This window comes from Ovis aries, chromosome X (assembly GCF_016772045.2).
Source record: "Ovis aries strain OAR_USU_Benz2616 breed Rambouillet chromosome X, ARS-UI_Ramb_v3.0, whole genome shotgun sequence".
NCBI lineage: Eukaryota > Metazoa > Chordata > Mammalia > Artiodactyla > Bovidae > Ovis > Ovis aries.
In genome coordinates this window covers 10776405-10801324 of record NC_056080.1, presented here as the reverse complement: position 1 = coordinate 10801324, position 24920 = coordinate 10776405, and the positions used below count along the sequence as shown (strand labels likewise).

The window sequence follows — 24920 nt, the reverse complement described above, 5'->3', positions numbered from 1 at the left end:
TGATTATTTGAAAGAATAGAGACATTTTATTTTGGATAAGAAAAACTTAGAGGAAACCCTTCTCAGAATACAGAAAGGGCTGTCACATGGAAGAATGCTTAGTTGGCAGAATGGGGAGAAGTACGTGAACATTTCAAAGGGGCATAGTCTACTCAACAGGAGGCGAGGTCAGAGATCTCAAATCAAATGAATTCCTTTGCAAAGCAGTGAGGTCCCTAAGCCTAGAAACATTCAGGGAAATAATGGACTACTACGTATTCTGGGTTTGGTTAAGAATCCACCTTACACAATTAAAAAAATAAAAGGAATCCGCCTTGCAACACAGGGAACACCGGTTCAATCCTTGGTTCAGGAAGATTCTGCATGCCGAGGAACAATTAAGCCAGGGGGCCACAACTACTGAACCCATGGTCTACGACTCCTGAAGCCCTCTGGCCTACAGCTCATGCTCCCCAACTAAAGAAGCCACCACAATGAGAAGCCATCTCACCTCAGCTAGAGAGAGCCAATGTGCTGCAACGAAGACCCAGCACAGCCAAAACACAAAATAAAGAATAAAATAAAATTAATAGATCTTTTAAAAAAAAAACAAAGAAGGAAGAGGAACACAGCAGGCACAACCTGGCGATCTCTCAATCCCTTCACAATCTTGAGATTCGATACCCTGTGAAAGCCAACAACCCATTTTGAACTGATCATTCCAGTGGGGCAATTGGCTCTCTGTGAGTTACCAGTAGGTGACTGTCAACTCACCGACACTTGGCCATTGATGATGACCTCCTCGGAGAACCGTACTTTGACTGGATTGGACTTTAATCTTGCCTTTTTTGCAGCACTAATAAATGCTGATTTGGGAGACTAGAAAAAAGAAAGAAAATATTTGATCTGATTATTGGTAACATAAGGTCAACCTGATAAGAGCTGTTTTTTATCTTTATCTTCCTAGCTATTTAACATTTTTGCTCAAAAGGGTTTGGTACATGCCCAATTCAAAGACTAAATATGAATGATGGATGCAATCAAAATCCTGTCATGCTCATCAAGTAGTAAGTTTGATTTAGCCACCAGACCAGAACTATAAACAGCATGTTCCATGTTCTTCCAGAGCACATTTCCAAGGATCTTTTAAAATGACAGTCGTGGAAATATGTAAATCCTGCCTTCAGTACAGAGTTTTGAGGGCAATGTATCAATAGAAGGTGAGGGGGTGGCCAAATCTCATGTTCAGTTTATAACAAGTTGATCATTAATAATCTATTTTAACACGGTGGAGAAGAGCCACTGACAGTTCTAAAATAACTGATAATCTCATTGTTATTTATATTAAGGGCATATGGGAATGTGAACAGGAAAGGGTACATACACACATACGAAAGGTGCCACGCTTTATGAGCCCAAAACTTGAGCTTCAGCCTCTTGTTAGTAACCTGTGATCCTATAATCTTACTGGGCAAGGTAGCAAAGAGGCCTTGATTTAGGATTGAAAGTCAACTAAATCACTTTGCTTGACAGCAGTAATTACTAACACAATATTGTAAGTCGATTACACTTCAATAAAATAAATAAATAAGAAATAATATAAAAAAATAGAAAGTCAACTTCATGTTCTGCCTCACCTTATAGGCCCTTTGTCTTTCGTTGGAAAGAGGGGCTGAGAGATTCAGTTGTTCCCCCTTAGAAATGCAAAGGACAATGAGAAAACCTGCTCAAAGGATATGATCTTGGGAAATGGACTTCATCTGAAAAGTAGCCTCTTTGAACAGTTTTCATGAAGCCCAAGGGGAAGGGAACTCACATGGTAGGTGACTACCATGTTGCAAGCAACACCTGTTTATTCTGCATTCTCTATTGAACCTTATATAGAGGTAAATAGTTAGCCTGAATCATACAATTGCAATTTTAAAATCCTACAATTGCAAATACTGGATATACCACGTAGTTCAATTTAACGTTCTTCATACTATACAGTTCTAAGAGATTGAGAATGTTGTGTAAAGAATTCTAGTAATTAACTCTAGAATCAATGGAGGCTCAACCTCCTGTGTACTGCAATCATCTCAAAGCATGAAAGCCAGTTAGAGTATCCCATATTTTGAATTTTAAATAAAATGAAAAAAAAAAGATTTCCATCTTTTTCAAATACAAGTATACTTGAGATCAATTTAAAAACAATATGTTGGAATGGATAAGTTAGGTGTGCTCTATCCATACAATGGGCTTCCCTGGGGCTAAGCGGTAAAGAATCTGACTACCAATGCAGCAGACAGGAGTTCAATCTGTGGCTTGGGAAGATCTCCTGAAGGAGAAAATGGCAACCCACTGAGTAATCTTGCATGGGAAATCCCATGGACAGAGGAGCCTGGCAGGCGACAGTCCATGGGGTTGCAAAGAGTTGGACACAACTTAGCAACAGAAACAACAACATCCATACAATGGAATACTATTTAGCTACAACAAGCATGAAATTCTGATACATGCTACAACATGGATGAACCTTGAAAACATCATGGTAAGTGAAAGAAACCAGGCACAAAATGCCACATATTTTATGATTTGATTCCACTTACATGAAATGTCCAGAATAAGAAAATCCACAGAGACAGAAAGCAGGTTAGTAGTTGCCAGAGGCTGAGAGGGTGGGGAGAATGAGGAGTGACTGTTTAATGGCTATGGGGTTTCCTTTTGGGGTGGTGAAAATGCCCTGGAATTCCAGAGTGTCAATGGGTGCGCAAGATTGTGAATGTACTCGATGCCGCAGAACTGTACACTCAAATATGGAAGATTTCTGTTATGTGTTTTTTTTTTTTTTGTGATAATAAAACAAAATCATTGTTGGAAAAACTCATTATAAAACGTGTGTGTATTCCTGGGTGGAGTTTGCCTTAATGCTGAGAAAATTCTGTTATTTCAAAAGTTCCCCTGTGTCTTAAGGGCGGTATGGATGGATGGTTTGGCCTCCAGAATTTCAATTCTCCCATTTATGCAAGATGTTAAAGGGAATGGCTGCCCTTTAAAAACAAAACGAAGTGAAACACACCTGCTGCCCTGCAAAAGAATCTCTGAATGGCTGCTCCTAAAAAGAAAAGCTTTGAGCATGCTCAACGTGACTTAAAAGTCCTACTGCAAAGCTGAAGTCGTGGTACAGAGGTGTTCTCTTCGGTACCATAATTACAGGCCAAGCTTAGTCATAATGAACGAACAAATCATACAGTAGTGAGTTCATTTGCTTTTGATATGCCATTTTTTAGCTAAAGGGAAAACATTATTTTCCGGTAATGATTTTAAGCAGGGGATATTTACATTGGCACAATGTGTTTAGCTCGAGTGAAGTGGCTGTAATAAAGCTACCCAGAACAGGCATTGCTAATTAGAGATATTTGAATGTGAGAACACCCCACTTTCTCAGCATTGTTTGGGAATGATGTATTTCACATATGTTCCATGCACCAGATGCTGAGGTTTATTCCATTATGTATCTGAATTTCTAAATGTAATATTTTACCTCATTTTTCTAAAATGTTCTACATAATTCCTTGCCTCAATAAAAAGTATATTTAACAGAATGTAGTTTTCCACACATCTCATTTGCTGCATAATCTTAGAATGCCATGATGGTCCCATGGAAGTACATAATGTTACTGCCCTTAAAAGTGGCCCCTTAGAGCAGAATTGGTCAAGATGGGGAAGGTTGTTTCATAGCTAATGCATGCCTACCTCTTGGAGATCCATTCCTGAATTTATTAGGTTGGCCAAAAAGTTTGATTGGGTTTTCCATAACAGCTTATGAAAAATATTGAACGAACTTTTTGGCCAACCCAAAGTTTCCCATGCCCTAATAACAATCCTGGTAACTTAGGAAAACCAGAAAAGAAACTAGATAGCCAAGGTAAATGTTACTTTATACGTATTTTGAACTTTATACGTATTTTGAAGACTTTATACATATTTCTATTAGACTTAGGATGAAAGTCCAAGAATCTACACAAGTTGCATTTTGTTGTTGTTGTTCTGGATTTGTGACTATTTCATATAATAGATACACATTCTAAAAACTACTTTTTGACAGTAAAAACATAAGCTCTTCAAGTCTGAAGGTAATTGAATTTGACTCAATAAAGTAATGATTTCTTCCACTGACTAGAGTTACTTCTGGTACATGAGGTATGTAAACTAGTCATGACTACAGTTTTGACTGAAGTGTTTCTCTCTGGCTAAAAAATAGACAACGTGCACCATCCAAAAACCTGATGAATTAATTCCTGGCAACATGCTGACCAGGAGGTGCTGATCACAAGCACTTCATATCCTGTGGTGGAAATGACAAATAATTACTATTTAGAATAATCAGATTTTCCTGCTGTTAATTAATTTTACGATTAAAAGGCCTCTAATCAACCCCTGCACCTCTTTTCAAATTCCCTGTTGCAAAGATGGCCATGATAGATGGCTGACATTCTTCTGATGTTCTTAGATGTTCTAAGTCACTAGGACTTAGTTTGAAACAAAATTACATAAGATAAATTTTCTGAAGCTGAAGTGTAAGATCTTGAACTTGCAATTCTGTAGCTCTAAAGTACTACTTGTATAGTGAAGATTAACTAGCCTACAGTTATCACTGGGTGACTGGAGTTCTTCCAAGCAGACCCTAAGACCAGAATTCATAAGATGATAGCTGATTTGGGAGATGCTCCTAGAAAGCATGCGCAGGTGAGCAGGGGAGGGTGAGGAAGCCAACAAAGCATTCATTGTTTAGTCAGGCACCACAGTCAGCAACTGGAGTTGAACCATGCTGGGAAGATCTGAAAAACATGGCAGGCTACATGCCTTGAAGTTGACTGAAGAGAGAGGGAACTGGGTTATTTATCTACCAGCTCCTGTCAATCAGTGATGAGAGGTGGCTGTTCTTCTGGGAGTGAGAATTCCTAGTGGAATGCTCATAGAGCATTTCTGGCCTGCTCCAGGAGCATGGCCCTGTGGTGAAAGGGCCCACAGGCAAAGAATCCCTGGTGCTTTCAGTTGGAAATTGGGCTACCATGCTCACATGCCAAGGGGAATATGTTCTGGGTCCTGATGGCATCTACTACAGAGGAGCTTCCATGAAAAGGTGTGTAGCCTCGCTCAGGCATGTGGAACACAGTGGAAGGTAGACAGGAAGTGAGAGGCAGACAAGTAGATCTCTCAGCTCTTTGGCCTAGAGGGAAGGAGAAACATGGTAGCATAGGGATGCCAGAAATGAGAGTAACTTAGCCCAATCCAAATGATCTAGGGTTATGAGAGGGGAGATTACAGAGACTGTTTAAATACTCACTGTCTCAGGTAATGTTGGATTGGGACGCTCTGAAAGTTCTAGACTTGGGAACTATGGAAAGGAAAGAAGGGAGCAGCTGGCCAAGAAAGATCTGGGATTAAAAATGGTAACAGTATAAGGGAATAAGATGGTATGTCAGAAGAAAACAAATAAAATCCACAAGTAACCCAAATATTCCTCTTCTAAAACTCCATCCTGAGGAAATGTGACTAAATACAGATAAAGATTTACACACAAAGATGTTCTTTGTGGATTTGTTTATAATAGAACCATATGAGAGACAGTGGGCCTAATGATGGATGCTGGTTAAGGATCTTGGGTCAATGCAGTGTTTTATAGACTATATATAATGCTTATATAGAAACCTTGATGATACAGGAAAATGCTTGATATACTAAGTAAATGAAGCAGAAAAAAATGTACATATGATATAACTACTGATAGACTGGAAGTAAATAAGCCAAAATGTTTACTCTGGTTGTCTTTGAGGAAAAGTATTGCCAGCACATATTTTCCAGCTTCTGTATTTCCTTCTGTTCTTCCATGATTCTTCTCTAAGAAATAAGGTAAAAATGGTGGCAGCTGAGGCCTCCATAATACTTAAAATAAGAAGGCAAAACCCATTAAGAATTATTTCTCATCAAAGAATTTTGGGAAAGTTACCTGAAATAACAAAATGCAGCTCCTCAGCTAGCTTGTCATTAAACCATATTGATGTGTGTAAGGCGGGTTTTTATTTATTTGCTTGTAAGTATCCAAGTCTGTAGTTCAGTGGAAGTTTTAGCAAGATGTTAGATTTTGCCTTAAAATATCTGCTTTAATTCATAACAAGAAAGTTATCAATTGGGATTCATTCATATTTTCCCTGATTGTTAGCTTCTCACCATTTTACCTCTTCTTAACAGGAACCTGAGCACAAGGTTTAATGAGGAACTGAGGCTTTAAACTTAAGTGTGTGTGTATATATGTATATGCATGTTTGTACGAATCTCCATGATGTTTTGCCAAGTTTGGGGGCCAAAACTTGGAAAATAAAGACAATAAAGAATAAAACAACAACAACAACAACAAAAAAAACCCAAAGAATTTTGGGAATCCTTAGTTTTCTCCTAGACCCCATTGACCTGAACCTCACTGGAGGTTGATTGCTATGGCTGGGTCATGTTGGGGTGCCCTGGGAACACATGGAGTGTGCCAAAAGGTATAAACACTGGCTCTCTGTCTTGACTGGATCTTATTACGCAGAAGAAATACAACATAAAAACTGCCGACCAATAAGTTGCGAAGAAATTAAAATGCTAATTTCTCTTGTCTGTAATAAAAGTAGATTAACTGACTTTCTTTTGGTCTAGTGGATCCTTCATTTCTGTCAATTTTGGTTGCCAAGAAAATGTTTAGCAAATACATAAAATCTGATTTTTTAAAAAAAGCCATTTGCTTGCAGGAAAATCCAAACACAAAAATAAAAGTAAAAATCTGCAGTCTCTTTTCTCATTTGCACTCCTCTCTTCATTTGATGTATCTATTTAAGTAACTTTAAGGTTTCAATTCTTTCAGTTCAGAGGAGGAAAAAGCCACTTTGGACTGGATCAAAAAGAGAAGGCTTTAGTGACACATTGGTTCCCAAATAGGGGTGATTTTGGTCCCCAGGGAATGTATAACAGTGTCTGAGGCATTTTTGGTTGTGACCACTTGGGACAGCATGCTACTGGCATTTAGTGTGTAGAGGCCAGGGCTGCTGCTAGACACACCTCCCAACAGAGAATTCTCCAGCCCAATGATGCTGATGTTGAGAAACGCCGAGGTAGCATGCAGAATCTGTACTAAGACTTGAAAGGTAAGAAGGATTTGGTGAGGCTGAGGAGGTGGCAGGTAGAGTATGTGAAGAGCATTTCAGGAGGAAGGAGGGTTGGTCAGAGGAAAGTCAAAGTTGAGCATGCATCTACAATAACTGGCCAGGAGCGAGTGACTCTGAAAGGTGCAACTGCTGGCCGCAAGACTAAGCAACACTCCTGAATGTTAATATAGCACAACAGCAGAAGCCAACTGAACTCCTAGAAAATTCCAGATTATCTGTTAAAAGTAAGTTCCATGATTCACGAATAGTAATGAGTATTGATATGAATAACAAGTCATGCAGACTGAAAAGGCAAAAACAGCAAGCAAAGCCATAAGACAAAACCCTTGACTTATATGTAAAACTCCTCTAGGCTTACTGTGCCAGGTAAAGTGTGATCCCATGTTGGAAAAATAACCTGGTTTGGAGTAAAATAGTTCTGATCTTGCATTGCTAATGGGTTATAAAGCAGGGAGAGATAATTCAGGAAAGACAATGTAAACTTAAAGTTTTACCAGGAATTTCTGGTTGGTCAATCACTTACATATGACAGACATTTACATTGGCTTTACCAAAATGTATCTGTTCACTGCAGAGAAATGAAGAAGAATGGATAGATCTGAAGTGGGTGTGAGTGACTACTGGTTTAAACGAAATAATCTGAAGACAGATGAGCTGTACTTTCTAAGGAAGGAATCACTGGGTCATGAGGTAGTGGATGTGAAAGGCCCTTAGATGGGATGCCATCTGACCCTCTCCTCACACAGATGAGGAAACTGGGATTGAAGCAGCTGTGGGAGTCACCTGTTATACTGTTGGGAGCTAGATCTCAACTTCTGGTGCTTTTACATCCTGCTGCTGCTGCTAAGTCGCTTCAGTCGTGTCCAGCTCTGTGCGACCCCATAGACGGCAGCCCACCAGGCTCCCCTGTCCCTGGGATTCTCCAGGCAAGGACACTGGAGTTGGTTGCCATTTCCTTCTCCAATGCATGAAAGTGAAAAGTGAGTGAAGTCACTGAGTCGTGTCCAACTCTCAGCGACCCCATGGACTGCAGACTACCAGGCTCCTCTGTCCATGGGAGTTTCCAGGCAAGAGTACTGGAGTGGGGTGCCATTGCCTTCTCTGGCTTTTACATCCTACTGTGTCCTTAGATTTCAAATCCAAGTGTGTGTGTGTGTGTGTCTAGTTGTGTCAAACAGCACTAAAAGTAACACTCAGTATTAAATTGCTTTTAATATATGTAGCAATGTTCCCCCATGGCATAACTTGGTGTCTCGTGATCTTACTACAAACTTGAGTACATATTTTTTCCTGCCTAAAATGCCTAGTCTACAGTGCTTAGCAAGAAAATTTTATGACAGGGGAGATGAAGAGTTTGGTCAGAAGATGGAGACTGCCAAATACCAGAGCCTTTGAACTGATGTAGAAATCTTTATGGGGAAGAAAAAAGACGTATAAGCAGGCTGGAATTTCTGTTCTTCCACCTAAAGGCCACACAAGATACTGACAGCAGACATTTGGGGAAAAAAATCTGAAGGAATTGGACTTGGTATTTTTTAGTTCACTGCCCATGTGTGAAATTCACAAGCAATGGCAAATCTATAGAAATAAATAAATAGTTAACTAGTGGCTGCTCAGGACTAAGGGTAGGAAAAGGGATTTACTGTAAATGGGAATAAGGAATCCTGTTGGGGTGATACACGTGTTCTCAGACTGGATAGTGGTGACAGTTGCATACCTCAATAAACTTTGTAAAGATCATGGAATTATATTCTTACAATGGATGAAGTTTGTGATATGCAAATTATACCATGATAAAGTTGTTTTAAAAAAAATCATGGGAACTCAAGGCAGTACAATTTTAATCATCCTCCACCCTTCTGACAACCTACTGAACTGTCCAACATCTGCACCAAATTATTATTATTCTTTGCTATTAATTATATATATTTTAAAGTTTATTTAATTGAAAGATAATTGCTTTACAAGATTCTGTTGGTTTCTGCCATATAGCAATTTGAATCAGCCATAGGTATACATATATCCCCTCCCTCTTGAACCTCCCTCCCACCTCCCACCTCATCTCACCCCTCTAGGTTGTCACAGAGCCCTGGTTCAAGCTCCCTGAGTCATACAGCAAATTCCCACTGGCTCATCTATTTTACATATGGTAGTGTGCATGTTTCCACATTTGTCCCACCCTCTGCTTCCCTGCTACCCTGTGTCCACAGTCTGTTCTCTCTGTCTGAGCCTCCATTGCTAGATACCATATATATGTGTTAATATATAATATTTGTTTTTATCTTTCTGACTTATTTCACTCTGTATAATAGGCTCTAGATTCATCCACCTCATAGAACTGACTCAAATGCATTTCTTTATATGGTTGAGTAATGTTCCATTGTGTATATGTACCACTGCTTCTTTATCCACTCACCTGTCGATGGACATCTAGGTTGCTTTCATGTCCTAGCTATTGTAAATAGTTGTTTTGAATGATATCTTTATTATTTTATACTTTTTAAACTTTCATACTTGTCCTAACCACTTACTAAGGCCCTTCAGGTATAAGTCCAAGATATTTTCAAATCCATCCACCTCTTCCCATCATTAGTCTACTTCAGATCACAATTATTTCTCACTGGAATTACTCCCACAACCTTGATCATCTGCTTCCTGGGATATATCAGCAATCAGTATATTCCAGTTATTTCTCAACTTTAAAGTCCCACCAAATTATTTAGGTGGGGATAAGGAAAATAATCATGCTTTAACTTCTTACAATTAGATATTCCCTTTAGACTTGTGATTCTTAACCTGGAAACTTAAAAGAATCACAAGGAAATTCTTGAGTTTTGTGTCATTTCCAGATATGAGAGGCACATAGGACTGAAAAGTTGATTTCCAAGATATTTGGGAAATGCATCACTTTCTTTTCTCTCCAATGAAGGGTTTTTATCATAGAGTACAAAATACATATAATCAAGATTTTGGAACTGGTACTATGAATGCATGCTATTTCTCTCTGCTGTTATTCCCTGGAGTGGAGTGGCAGGAGGAGACTGGAAATCTGAGAAAACAGACACAGTCACTTTTACTCACAGGACACTTACAGGGTAAGGCTGAATAACAGTGAGGAGTATCGACTCTTTGCAGCTTCTGTAAGAGAGAGGAAAAAAAGTATTTATGATATGCACAGAGCCTGGGCTCTACCGGTGACGGTGCTCTTTTGAAACAAAATGTGTGATGTTGGAGAATGTTTCTTGGACTCCCAGGGCAGAGATTCAAAAGGCTCAGAAGTGAGCTTTCAGACCACAGAGAAAACCAGAATCAAATGTTTACCCAGTGGAAAGCCTCCTGTTCGATTTATATTGGGTGATATAATCTGCAACACTGAACAGCAGGGCCCTAAAATAAAACTCGCTGAAGGAAGGTCGGATTTTAAAAGCATCGACTGAGTCTCTCAAAATTGATTCTCCCCTTCTGACTTTCCTTTAGCTGCTTAAAATGTCTGTGCAATTTTCTGGAAGGGGATAGATTTTTTAAAATGGTATCAATTCACTGAACATCATTATCTTCTTAGGGTCAGCATCAGGAAAAGAAAAATGTCATCATAGGTTTCTTATGTAAAAACAGGATCCCAGCAAATGTGACTTCCCATGCTGTGTGGCTTTCTATGGCTAAGGTAACAATGCCTAGGATCTTGAGCTGATAAACATTTCAGAAGGGCACTCGTTGGGAAATATTGTTCACCATAGTGAACACTGTGTAGCCAAGAGCAGGACAACGTAATACAATGTCATGGTTTATTTAATTTCCCCCAAGTAAGCCAAACCTTTCAAATAACTTGACCCTTTGAGGAAAAATCTTATTATAGGTTGCAATAGTTTTTCTTCCTTCCTTTGTTCCTTTTTTATACTGAGTAGGAGAAAGGTCAGTTGCCATTTTGTTGAGCAGGGGCTGACTTTTTCTATAGTTTAGGTGGTAATTAATTACCTGCTTTTGTGACGTCCTGCCCAAATGATTCAAGACAAGGGGATCTATTGCAGTGCTGTTCCTTTGGAGAAGTCATGACAAATTGCATTTTTAGCATTAAGTACTCTTCAACCCCCCACTATAAGCCCATTGCCTGGGGAGGACGATGTGATTTGCCACAGGAGTGGTGGCGGCTGGGCCCTGATGGAGGGAGTGGGGGTGGGGAAGAAGAGAAATCAATGGGGAAGAAAAAGAGGACTAGAACTCAAGAACTGGATGAAGAATCAGAACATTTAGGATGATGTTGATGGTGGTAGAGGCCTGTCTGATCCCATCAATTCCTAGTTGCCAAGGGTTGACAGAAAGCCCCACTAACTGGAGTGGCAAGACCGTGTTCCCATTAGATGGAATAATAGAACAACAGTGTAATCAAATGAGAATTTGGTGAATGAGACAAATGACAGTGCATGGCTGGTGGCCATGGAGCCTCGTGGAGCAGTTCTGGGGAGCAGTCTGGCACACCTAGGCAAACTTCAGCCTCACAGCACTAGGACCGAGCCATTGCACTCTGGCTTATATCCCAAAGAAATCCTCCCATTAGCCTCTGAGGGAAAGTGGATGAGGACGTTCCCAGTCAGGGGACGCATGGACGTGAAACACTGGAGGCAAGGTGGGCATCCATCTCTAGGGGGCTGGGCATGTGAATGTGTGGACTGAGTGCATGGAACGATGTGGCAGGAAGAATCAGAGTATGGTAGCCAGTGGAAACAGTGTCAGACTTCATTTGTTTGGGCTCCAAAATCACTGCAGATGGTGATTGCAGCCATGAAATTAAAAGACGCTTACTCCTTGGAAGAAAAGTTATGACCAACCTAGATAGTATATTCAAAAGCAGAGACATTACTTTGTCGACTAAGGTCCGTCTAGTCAAGGCTATGGTTTTTCCTGTGGTCATGTATGGATATGAGAGTTGGACTGTGAAGAAGGCTGAGCGCCGAAGAATTGATGCTTCTGAACTGTGGTGTTGGAGAAGACTCTTGAGAGTCCCTTAGACTGCAAGGAGATCCAACCAGTCCATTCTGAAGGAGATCCACCTTGCAATTTCTTTGGAAGGAATGATGCTAAAGCTGAAACTCCAGTACTTTGGCCACCTCATGGGAAGAGTTGATTCATTGGAAAAGACTCTGATGCTGGGAGGGATTGGGGGCAGGAGGAGAAGGGGACAACCGAGGATGAGATGGCTGGATGGCATCACGGACTCGATGGACGTGAGTCTGAGTGAACTCCGGGAGTTGGTGATGGACAGGGAGGCCTGGCGTACTGTGATTCATGGGGTCGCAAAGAGTCAGACACGACTGAGCAACCGAACTGAACTGAGCCGTGGTGTGTGCCTGTTGGTCCTGCCTGGCCTGCTCTACCCAAGGCTGTCCCCAGAGCCCTTAGCAGTAGGCAATAGGCTCAGAACGTATCCTGGGGACATAGCTGATTGGACCCAAGTGTTGGAATGAGGCCACTGGATGTCCTCTCTCCAGAATCAGAACTAAGAGATACAGACAAAGATCTGGAAGCTGAGTCACAATCATGACTGAATAAGAGGAAAGATTACAGATGCCAGGGTCCCCTGAGCAGGCCTAGTTCCCACCATTCCTGAGGGCTGGTTGTTCATCATTTTACATCAATAAAATGACTGAAGTCAAATATCTCAGTATGATATCTGTTGTCAGTTCTGGCAATGGGCTTTTATTTTTCGTTTCACTCATCTGTAAGTACTTAATTATCACCTGCCAGACAAGAAGAATTAACTCCATAGTGCTTTGGGTCCCTTAGGATTCTAATCCTAGAAGGAAAAAAAAGATGGGAGTCACATATGTTCACCTATTAGAGAATGCCACAATGATTGAGGCAGGTTCAGCTGAGGCCTGATGCCAGTCACCCCTACATGCCAAAACAGGGTGTTACATACTTTCAAAGAAGAGATTAAAACCAGAGTTTGGGACCCTTTTTCATCTTGGGGTATTAATCATGACTTAACTGAAACAAAGGTAATAGGGAAAGGTCAGTGCAAGCAGCACATGGCCGAAGAGCAAAGGCTACGTTTGAAAGATTATTACCCTTCCACAGAGACAGACTCTAAGTGTGCAATTCCTGTGATGATATCTGGAAGACACAGTAGATATGGTGCCCTGGGGTCATTTAATAAAGGCATTGCTCAACTGAGCTTCTTCCAGGGCAAGAGGGCCTTATTGGAAAGATGTAGAAGCTGAGGAGTGTTGGACACAGCCAGTCACTGGGTACTATCTGATTCAAGGGACCTGCAGTTGGAACAACCCAACAGAGAAACCTTCTAGAAATCTGCACAGGTACCCATAAATCAACTGTCATGATCTTCCATGGATAGAGGAAGTCAATACTGGATTACCTTGGTGTCAAAACAGTGAGAATTTCCTGCTTTTTACCTCACTGTCCTGTCCTCATTTCAATGTGGAAGGTGCCAAAGCTGGAGAAAAATCTTGGGGAATGACCCTTAACACAGTGAAGGCTTCCCAGATTGGAAATACGGGCAAGGGAGAAATTTTGTGGCATTGGCAGTTTTGACTATCATGTGACAAATGAACATATTGATGACAGAATAAGAGTTGTTGTGATTATAAGTATTCGAATGAATGGAGAAATTTTCTGAACATGCTTAATATATTTGTGGACCTGCCTGAGATTTGAATGAAGACCTGGCCCTAGACAGCTGTTCTGAACAGGCAATGAGGGAAAAGAACAGTTGCTTTACGATTTTATCCTGAGACCTAACTGCTACATTTACTCCCAACTTTACTTTATTTAAAACTGACTTGAATAGATCAGATTATTTGAATCCAAACAGTCCTTAACTAAGACAGCGAGTGCTTAAAATCTGAAGAAGAAACAATAAAATGGTAAGTGCAAGAATGAGAGGTCTGATGTGGTAGGGTGGGGGAGAGTGAATGGGCCCACGAGGCTGTGGAAAAGATGCTCATTTTCCCTACAGCAATGCTCACTGGCACTGTATTTGTAATTTGTTCATTTCCAGAAAAAGAAAAAGAATATTCACAGCTCCAGTACAGTCTGTTAGGAGCAGACAAACCCCTGGGGAAGGACTCATTATTCATGTTAGATGCTAACAGAATAAGCATAGACTGCATTAGCTTCCTATTGCTGCTGTAATAAATTAGTGGCTTAAAACAGCACAAATTGGTTATCTTACAAGTCTGGAGGTCAAAAGTCTGAAATGGGCCTCACTAGGCTAAAATCAAGGTGTTAATAGGGCTGCATTCATTCTGGAACCTTTTCCAGATTCTGGAGGCTTCCTATATTCTTTGGTTTGTGGCCCCTTCCTCCATTTTCAAAAACAGCAATGTAGCATCTTCCAATTTCTCCCTGAGTCTCCTGCCTTATTCGTTCACCTATAAGGGCATTTGTGATTACATTGGGTCCACCTGGATAATTCAGGAAAAACTGCTCCATCCTGCCTGAACTGAATCACTTCTGCAGAGCCACAGGATCTGGGCATTATGATGTGGATCAGTATTCTGTCCTATCACAGAAGCCAGCTTCATTAGTTATTTTGTGCTGCATAGCAACTTACCATAAACTTAGCAGCTTAAAACAACACACATTTATTATCTTACAGTTTCTATGAGTCAGACACATGAGTATGAATTAACTTGGTCATCTTATCCAAGTTCTCTGATGAGACTGCCATTAAGTGCTACCCAGGGCTAAGGTCTCATCTGAAAGCTCCATTGGGAAAGATCCAATTCCAGGTAGACTTTTTACGGTTTTTGGCAGGATTAAATAGTTTCTTTTGGGATTGTTGGACCAAGGGCTTCAGTTCCTGCTGGCAGTCAGCAAAGGAAAAGGAGACAGAATCCTTTGGCAAAATGGAAGGTATAATTTTATGTAACATAATCACAGATGTGACATCCCAGCACCTTTGCCATATTTTTTTGGCAAGAAGCAAATCACAGGTACCACCCACATTACACGAGAGGGAAATACACAAATTATGAACATTAAGAGACAGGCATCATCCATGGGGCCATCTAAAATTCTGTCTGCAACACCAACAAAGAAAGATTCACAACCAATTAATCTGTGAGTGTCTCAAAGGTAGTGTCCATGTATGACTTCACCTTACACAGAATATTTTCCTGTCAAGCATGTCAGAAAGAAGCACTGCTCAGTATACATTATTAATTTGAAAATGGAAACCATTTTCCAAAATATGTCTATTATATTTACAGCATTTAAATTCTGTGTCTATAGTAATTCCCTGTTACTCATCTGAAACATAACCTATATTGATTTTAATTTTACCACTTAATGAGTAAATGATGCTGTCTCAATTGAAATAAAATATTCCAATATGTTATTTACCATTAGAACTAGGGATGTGTTTTTAGTCTGTTTTCTCTCACCTATAATTATTTAATTATAATCTGCCAGACAAGAACTCCATAATGTTTTGAATTCCTTAGAATTCCTAACCCTAAGATCCTAGGAGAAAATAAAGAAGATCAAAGCCATTTAAAAATAGCCACAACAGACAAATTAGAATTTGGAATGAAAAATGGCTCATTCAAGTAATCAGATAACTTCTTTTTATGAAGGCTTAAAACAGCTAGGGACTTGAAACAAATCCAGTTAGGAGCACATTTAGAGAAGTACAATTTCATACTGAATGCCAAGTGAATTTTCTACTCTTAAAGATTAATCTCAAATTAGAGTGCCAATATTTTTTAAAATGATTGAATTTGTGAAAATATCACTTTAATCCCTATATTACAGTGCTGACCTGCATAGGAAAATATAGTCTAATCTACCCTAAAACACTCCTATAAAATTTGTTTTATTCCTCTCTTTTCATTCTTTTAACAAAAGTCTTTTCTTAGATTTTTTTTGATGGAAAATCCCTTGAAACATGTTTGGGACACCCAACGTCAGTGGTTGCAGGTCGTTCTTTGGCATCACAGCCCATTTTATTTTATTTTATTTTTGATTTAAGCAGTTTTATTTTATTTTTTTAATCAGGATCTGACCTGTATTTTATTTATTTTTTAAAATACAAATTTATTTATTTTAATTGGAGGTTAATTACTTTACAATATTTTGTATTGGTTTTGCAATACATCAACATAAATCCACCACAGGTATACATGTGTTCCCCAACCTGAACCCTCCGCCCTCCTCCCTCCCCGTACTATCCCTCTGGGTCATCCTAGTGCACCAGCCCCAAGCATCCAGTATCATGCATCGAACCTGGACTGGTGATTTGTTTCATATATGATATTATACATGTTTCAGTGCCATTCTCCCAAATCATCCCACCCTCTCCCTCTCCCACAGAGTCCAAAAGACTGTTCTATACATTTGTGTCTCTTTTGCTCTCTCACATACATACAGGGTTACTGTTACTATCTTTCTAAATTCCATATATATGTGTTACTATACTGTATTGGTGTTTTTCTTTCTGGCTTAATTCACTCTGTATAATCAGCTCCAGTTTCATCCACCTCATTAGAACTGATTCAAATGTATTCTTTTTAATGACTGAGTAATATTCCATTGTGTATATGTACCACAGCTTTCTTATCCATTCATCTGCTGATGGACATCTAGGTTGCTTCCATGTCCTGGCTATTATAAACAGTGCTGTGATGAACATTGGGGTACACGTGTCTCTTTCAATTCTGGTTTCCTCGGTGTGTATACCCAGAGTGGGATTGCTGGGTCATAAGGCAGTTCTATTTCCAGTTTTTTTAAGGAATCTCCACACTGTTCTCCATAGTGGCTGTACTAGTTTGCATTCCCACCCACAGTGTAAGAGAGTTCCCTTTTCTCCAGACCCTCTCCAGCATTTATTGCTTGTAGACTTTTGGATTGCAGCCATTCTGACTGGTGTGAAATGGTACCTGATTATGGTTTTGATTTGCATTTCTCTGATAATGAGTGATGTTGAGCATCTTTTCATGTGTTTGTTAGCCATCTGTATGTCTTCTTTGGAGAAATGTCTATTTAGTATTTTGGCCCATTTTTTTGATTGGGTCATTTATTTTTCTGGAATTGAGCTGCAGGAGTTGCTTGTATATTTTTACTACAAAGCCAGTCATGAAGACAGTATGGTACTGGCACAAAGACAGAAATATAGATCAATGGAACAAAATAGAAAGCCCAGAGATAAATCCATGCACCTATGGACGCCTTATCTTTGACAAAGGAGGCAAGAATATACAATGGATTAAAGACAATCTCTTTAACAAGTGGTGCTGGGAAAACTGGTCAACCACTTGTAAAAGAATGAAACTAGAGCACTTTCCAACACCATACACAAAAATAAACTCAAAATGGATTAAAGATCTAAATGTAAGACCAGAAACTATAAAACTCCTAGAGGAGAACATAGGCAAAGCACTTTCTGACATAAATCACAGCAGTATCCTCTATGACCCACCTCCCAGGATATTGGAAATAAAAGTAAAAATAAACAAATGGGACCTAATTAAACTTAAAAGCTTCTGCACAACAAAGGAAACTATAAGCAAGGTGAAAAGACTGCCTTCAGAATAGGAGAAAATAATAGCAAATGAAAACTGACACCGCCTATTTTAAAACTTCATTGGCTATAAAGCAACTATACTCCAATTAAAATTTTTTTTTAATTTTTATTGGATGGGATTCTGTTGCAGCAAGTGAAGAATCTCAGATTCTAATGAGGTTTTCGGTATTAAAATCCCTTTCAACAATGAAACTAAAGTTTTTGTTTGCTTTCTCTTAGAGTAGAATAGCTTGACACCTTTCTTTGACTTTCCCACTTGATATTTACATGATCTTAATACTGCAGTATATAATCACATTGGCATGCACTATTGTATATTTCCCTCATAGGCCGAATAAACAGATTTCCTTAACTAATACAGAGATCAACACAAATTTATGTGTGAAGAGCAATGAGACTTCCTCAAAGATTGGGAAAACAGAATAAAATGAAGCAAAAGCAAAACAAACTAAAATGTAAAGAATATATTCCATGTCAAAATTCAGGAGGAGTCTTTTTTTTTTTAAAGGTCTAAACAAGTGAACAATATGATTTTCAACTTCTTCAGTAGAAGTCAGGAATCAATTCATGAAGGCTGAAAAGTTAGGCTTTTAAAAGGCAAAATAAAGAGGTAATTTAGGGTGATATATGAAAGATTTTGTGAACTGTAAAATCACATCTTAACATAATTCAAAAGACTGATAGGCAGTATTTTTATTTGGAAAGAAAGGTGGTAAGGCACAGTGAAATGGTGTTTGAACTCTCACTTCTAAGTACACATAAGTCTTTCTTCTTGTTGAACTTCAGAGTTTCTCAAAGAAGATAGAAAAATATCCTTTTCAGCTAGCTAGTGCATCTCAGCCCTTAAACTCTCTGCTGGTAGATAGTCACTCTTTATGAAAAGAAGAACAGATAAACAGTATTTCTCTGATGATGCTTTTCTCAGAAGAACATCACAATCCTAGGTGTTGGCTGAAAAGTTTGTTCGGGTTAATCTGTACCATCTTATAGAAAAATCTGAACAAACTTTATGGCTAACCCAGTATTTTCTCTTCTTACCTGAACCTGGAGATATGAAAAAAAAAAAAAACAGATTTCTGATGACTAGTCATAATATAAAGCCAGTTGCTGGCAAAGCTGGAGGAAATAACGTCCCTCTGTTTCAGAAAAGTCACCACAGGACTATTTGAAATGGAGGTTTAATGCTTCATCCAGTTGACCTTTCTACCATTCTCAACAGAGACTGCAATTATCCACTGTATCAGTTCCTAACAGGTACTGAAGCCATTAGCTGGAGAGGGTGGAAACAGCTAACAATCAATCATGTAAACAGGGTCAACACATTAAGTGTGATCTGTCATGGACTTCATGAAACATCAACACTCTCCTCACTGTTGCTGCACATTGCCTTTACTTCAATAACTGCAAAGAGGAGGAACTGGATTACTTGTCATTTTATTACTAAGGTTCAAGGGATGCAGAGAAAGGAAACAGGCATAATGAAGCCACAATAGTTTTCAGAGCAGCAAAGACAGAGGGGATGAATCATAGAATTCACTTGTCCGGGAACACTGGCTTGCCTTCTACCAATTCTATGATCTCTCTCACTACCATTTTCTCCTTGAATGAGGGGTGATATTGCTGACACAACCATATGCTGCCTGCAAGAGAGGAACTTCAGCTTTAAGGATGCACAAAGGCTCAAAGTAAAGGAATGGAGAATGATATTCCATGTAAACAGAAACCAAACCAGAGCATGGTATTATACTCATATCAGACAAAATAGGCTGTAAGGCTAAAAAGGTAACACAAAAGATCACTATAATGATAAACAGGATCAATTCATTGAGAAGATATAATAATCATAAACATATTGGGTTGGCCAAAAACTTCTCTCAGGTGTTTCCATACAATGTAATGGAAAAATCCAAGTGAACTTTTTGGTCAACCCAATATATGCACCCAATATCAGAGCACTGAAATACACTAAGCATATACTAAAAGATCTGAGGGACTTCCCTGGTGGCTCAGTGGTAAAGAATTTGGCTGCCAATGCAGGAGACTCGGGTGCAATCACTGGGTCGGAAAGGTCCCCTGGAGAAGGAAATGGCAACCCATTCCAGTATTCTTGTCTGAGAAATCCCACGGACAGAGGAGTCTGGCGGGCTACAGTACATAGGGTTGTAAAAGAGTTGGACACGACTTAGCGACTGAACACCAGATTTGAAGTGAGAAAAAGTTTGGTAGCCAAAGCAACAGTGAAGAGAATTTAAGGAAAGATTCTTATTAGGTATTATGTTAAAGGGTTCACCCTGAACAACTGTATAATCATACTGTTTATCTTTTCCCATCTGTACGGAGGCTCCAAAGACGGTCCTCAATGAACCACGCTTTTGGGGACTCACATAACTTTGTGTAGTCTTCTCCCACTGAATCTGGATTAGTTCTGTGATGTACTTTTGACAAATAGAGTATTATGGAAGTGACACTGCATGACTTCCAGGCCTTGATTAGAAGAATCCCAGAAGCCCTGTAGTGTCCACAGGGGTATCTTGGAACGTTCACTCTGTGAGAAGCCAGCTGTCAGAGAAGCTCAGCAACCCCGCCATCACCATGTTGTGAGGAAGCTAGCCCTGTGGAGAAGCAGCGTGGGGAGAGGGAAACTGGCCTGGTCAGACACAGTGGTGTCAGCTGTCTAAGTCCACATGACAACACAGGTGTGAAAGAGCCACCTTGGATAGCCAGTCCAAACAAGTCTTTATCCAGCTCCTGCTCCAGCAGTCGACTGAACTGAAGCCACAGGAGTGAGAACCATGTGAATGAGCCCCGTCAACCCACAGCATCATGAGATCAGAAACTATTTTCTTAAGCCATTTCATTTGTTGGGTGGTGACAGAAAACTGAAACATCAGCTGTCCATAAAGAGTTTGCAAACTATTAAAAAAAAAAAAGCCAAAGGAGTCAAAGGGATTTGAAATTGAACATGGCTCCCTTATCAAGGAAGGTTCAGTATCCAATCTAATGACTCCACAGGATATTCAGAATGGACACTTAAAAAAAAATCTGTCCTACAAACATAAGTGGAAATGTGGAAAAGGAGGCTGTAATTGTTGGACGTGGGGCTAGCACAATTGTAACATTAACTATGGGCTTTTGGAGATTGGAGTAGTGGGGAAAAGAACTAAAAACTCAGGGGAGAGGAAAAGATCCAATCAGAGTCTTGGACTAAAAATGCTTCACTACAAAAAAGAATTTTGAAGGCACGATTGGTGTTACCTTGTGGGGTATGTATTTGAACTTGCTAGAGAAAGGATTAAAGCACATTATAATTTTAGGTTTAGAATTAATAGCTTACATACAATCAATGATTTGAATATAAACCTAGGGAGCGACCAGAATTCTTTGAATAGTCCAATTCACATTTGACAGATTGTGTTAAAGGCTTAAGCTGTGCTTTTCTTTCAAAGAATATTAGGCTATTGAGTTAAAATCCATATAAACGATGCACTGATTATCAAAATTAACATTCTAATGAAATTGGATCATTTCAAGTCCTTTTCTTAGATTGCATTTTTTAAACCTTTGCACTAAAATTTCAGGTTAGGCACTCTGACTTTGTAAACTGCTACTACTAACAGTTTTATTTGCATAAGAATATTTGGTTTTGGTTTGACCTAAACTTTTTGTTCAATTAATTCATTTCTTTTTTTTATGAATGAATACTATCTTTGGCCTTTGAAGAATCTTTAATGGATGAAACTGATACTTGCATTTAAGATTGAAAAAGGGCAGCAGGATCTCTTGCGATAAAAATTATTTCACACATCTACAGTGGCAACCCACTGTAGTACTTTTGCCTAGAAAATCCCATGGATGGAGGAACCTGGTAGGCTGCAGTCCATGGGGTCGCACAGAGTCGGACACGACTGAAGTGACTTAGCAGCAGCAGTAGCAGCAGCAGCAGCAGCAGCAGCATAATTAACTAAATGGTTCTTGCCTCATTCATTCCTTCAGTAAATATTGAGTATCTAGCAGAGGAGAGGCATTTGGGATATGGCAGGAGGGCATTTGGCAGTGCTGAGAGACATTTATGATTGTCACAATGAGGGTGGCTGCTATTGGCATCTAGTGGACAGACACCAGGGATGCTGTTAACATCTGACATTGCACAGGACAGCCACCTACAACAAAGAAATTTCGGCCCAAAATGTCAGTAGTGCTGAGACTGAGAAACCTTAGGCTATGTCCGATGTACCTCCACCCCTGCCCCCAGGAAAACTACTATCCTGGCACCGAACACAACAGAATAGTTTGATCCCCAGTGGGAACTTATCTTAATATAATGACATAGCATAAACGATTTTCTTTTCTTCTTTCACTTGTGTTTAAGATACATCCAAGTTGTTCTGAATGCAGAGTTCCAAAGAATAGCAAGAAGAGATAAGAAAGCCTTCTTCAGCAATCAATGCAAAGAAATAGAGGAAAACAACAGAATGGGAAAGACTAGAGATCTCTTCAAGAAAATTAGAGATACCAAGGGAACATTTCATGCAAAGATGGGCTCGATAAAGGATAGAAATGGTATGGACCTAACAGAAGCAGAAGATATTAAGAAGAGGTGGCAAGAATACACGGAAGAACTGTACAAAAAAGATCTTCATGACCCAGATAATCATGATGATGTGATCACTAATCTAGAGCCAGACATCTTGGAATGTGAAGTCAAGTGGGCCTTAGAAAGCATCACTACGAACAAAGCTAGTGGAGGTGATGGAATTCCAGTGGAGCTGTTTCAAATCCTGAAAGATGATGCTGTGAAAGTGCTGCCCTCAATATGCCAGCAAATTTGGAAAACTCAGCAGTGGCCACAGGACTGGAAAAGGTCAGTTTTCATTCCAATGAAAAGAAAAGAAAGAAAGGCAATGCCAAAGAATGCTCAAACTACCACACAATTGCACTCATCTCACATGCTAGTAAAGTAATGCTCAAAATTCTCCAAGCCAGGCTTCAGCAGTATGTGAACTGTGAACACCCTAATGTTGAAGCTGGTTTTAGAAAAGGCAGAGGAACCAGAGATCAAATTGCCAACATCCGCTGGATCATGGAAAAGCAAGAGAGTTCCAGAAACACATCTATTTCTGCTTAATTGACTATGCCAAAGCCTTTGACTGTGTGGATCACAATAAAATGTGGAAAATTCTGAAAGAGATGGGAATACCAGACCACCTAACCTGCCTCTTGAGAAATCTGTATGCAGGTCAGGAAGAAACAGCTAGAACTGGACATGGAACAATAGACTGGTTCCAAATAGGAAAAGGTGTACGTCAAGGCTGTATATTGTCACCCTGCTTATTTAACTTATATGCAGAGTACATCATGAGAAACGCTGGGCTGGAAGAAACACAAGCTGGAATCAAGATTGCCGGGAGAAATATCAATAACCTCAGATATGCAGATGACACCACCCTTATGGCAGAAAGTGAAGAGGAGCTAAAAAGCCTCTTGATGAAAGTGAAAGAGGAGAGTGAAAAAGTTGGCTTTTAAGCTCAACATTCAGAAAACGAAGATCATGGCATCCGGTCCCATCACTTCATGGGAAATAGATGGGGAAACAGTAGAAACAGTGTCAGACTTTATTTTTCTGGGCTTCAAAATCACTGCAGATGGTGATTGCAGCCATGAAATTAAAAGACGCTTACTCCTTGGAAGAAAAGTTATGACCAACCTAGATAGTATATTCCAAAGCAGAGACATTACTTTGCCGACTAAGGTCTGTCTAGTCAAGGCTATGGTTTTTCGTGGTCATGTATGGATGTGAGAGTTGGACTGTGAAGAAGGCTGAGCGCCGAAGAATTGATGCTTTTGAACTGTGGTGTTGGAGAAGACTCTTGAGAGTCCCTTAGACTGCAAGGAGATCCAACCAGTCCATTCTGAAGGAAATCAACCCTGGGATTTCTTTGGAAGGAATGATGCTGAAGCTGAAGCTCCAGTACTGTGGCCACCTCATGCGAAGAGTTGATTCATTGGAAAAGAGTCTGATGCTGGGAGGGATTGGGGGCAGGAGGAGAAGGGGATGACCAAGGATGACATGGCTGGATGGCATCACGGACTTGATGGACATGAGTCTGAGTGAACTCCGAGAGATGGTGTTGGACAGGGAGGCCTGGCATGCTGCGATTCATGGGGTCGCAAAGAGTCAGACACGACTGAGCGACTGAACTGAACTGAAGTTGTTCTGTGCCACTATGTGAATGTATCACAATTTCCTTATCCATTTTACCATTGAGGGATATTTGAGTGATTTTCAATTGGAGGTCACAAAGAATAGTGTTGTTATTAACAGTCTTGTATATGTCTTTTGGTGAATATATGTAGGCATTATTGTTTGGTATATTCCTAGGAGTGGAACTGCCAGGTCATAGGGTATGCATGTGTTCAGGCCAAGACCTTGTTTTATGGGGCTACATCATTCTTTCCAGAGCTCGTGATATTCCTATGTCTTAAATTCTATTCTGATAGTTTTCCTTTACCTTATTTCTTCTACTCTTCTAAGTGTGTGACCAAGCACTTTCTATTCCGCTGACTCCTGGAACAAGCTGCAGTCCATCAATATATACATCAATATACATCTTACATCTATAAGAGCAGGGAGCTTGGACTAAATCACTAGTTTCCAAATTGTGCTCCATGCAACCCTTCTCCGACAGGGACACATGTCAGTGGAAAGAGCCCTGTATACCCCTGTGTTTCTTCAACCGGAACTCCTCCACTGATTTGTGCATTGAGACTGTGGGTTAAAGTTCTATTGAAAAAAGGGTACTATTGCTAAAAGCAGTAGGAAAACCAATGGATAAAATGACTGCTATTGCTTCATCGAATTCCAGTAAGCCTTCTTAACCTGCAAATCTAAATCCCATTTTGAGTTTCCACGAAGGTGTCCAGCATCCTCTGCTAATTTAAAATTCTTTTCCTCAATGAAAAGCACAAAGAACAAAGGTTTATTGGATTTTGTTGCTTTTCCATTCTTTATATTTTAAGAATGACAATAATATTACTTGAAATTTTATACTGCAATTGTAGAGCAATTCAGTAATAATCACGACACCCTAGGAGCTAGGTAATATTATTATCCTCATTTTACTGATAAGAAAATGAGGCTCAGAAAGGTTATGGCACTTTTAATGAAGTCAAATGTCTGGAAAGTGGTGTTTTTTTCCCTAACCCTAGAGTTCGGG

General features: G+C 39.7%; 1 protein-coding gene across 2 annotated transcripts in view; it reads right to left on the bottom strand.

Moving 5' to 3' along the window:
• Window positions 1–24920, bottom strand: part of FRMPD4 (FERM and PDZ domain containing 4) — a 219702-nt gene that overhangs the window by 54458 nt on the left and 140324 nt on the right. For both annotated transcript variants that reach the window (XM_042241812.2, XM_060407979.1), the window contains exons 4-5: window positions 10259–10304; window positions 754–858 (exon numbers count right to left, since the gene is read on the bottom strand). In XM_042241812.2, coding sequence (XP_042097746.1) covers window positions 754–858; window positions 10259–10304 — 151 coding nt within the window. The remainder of the gene's footprint in view (window positions 1–753; window positions 859–10258; window positions 10305–24920) is intronic.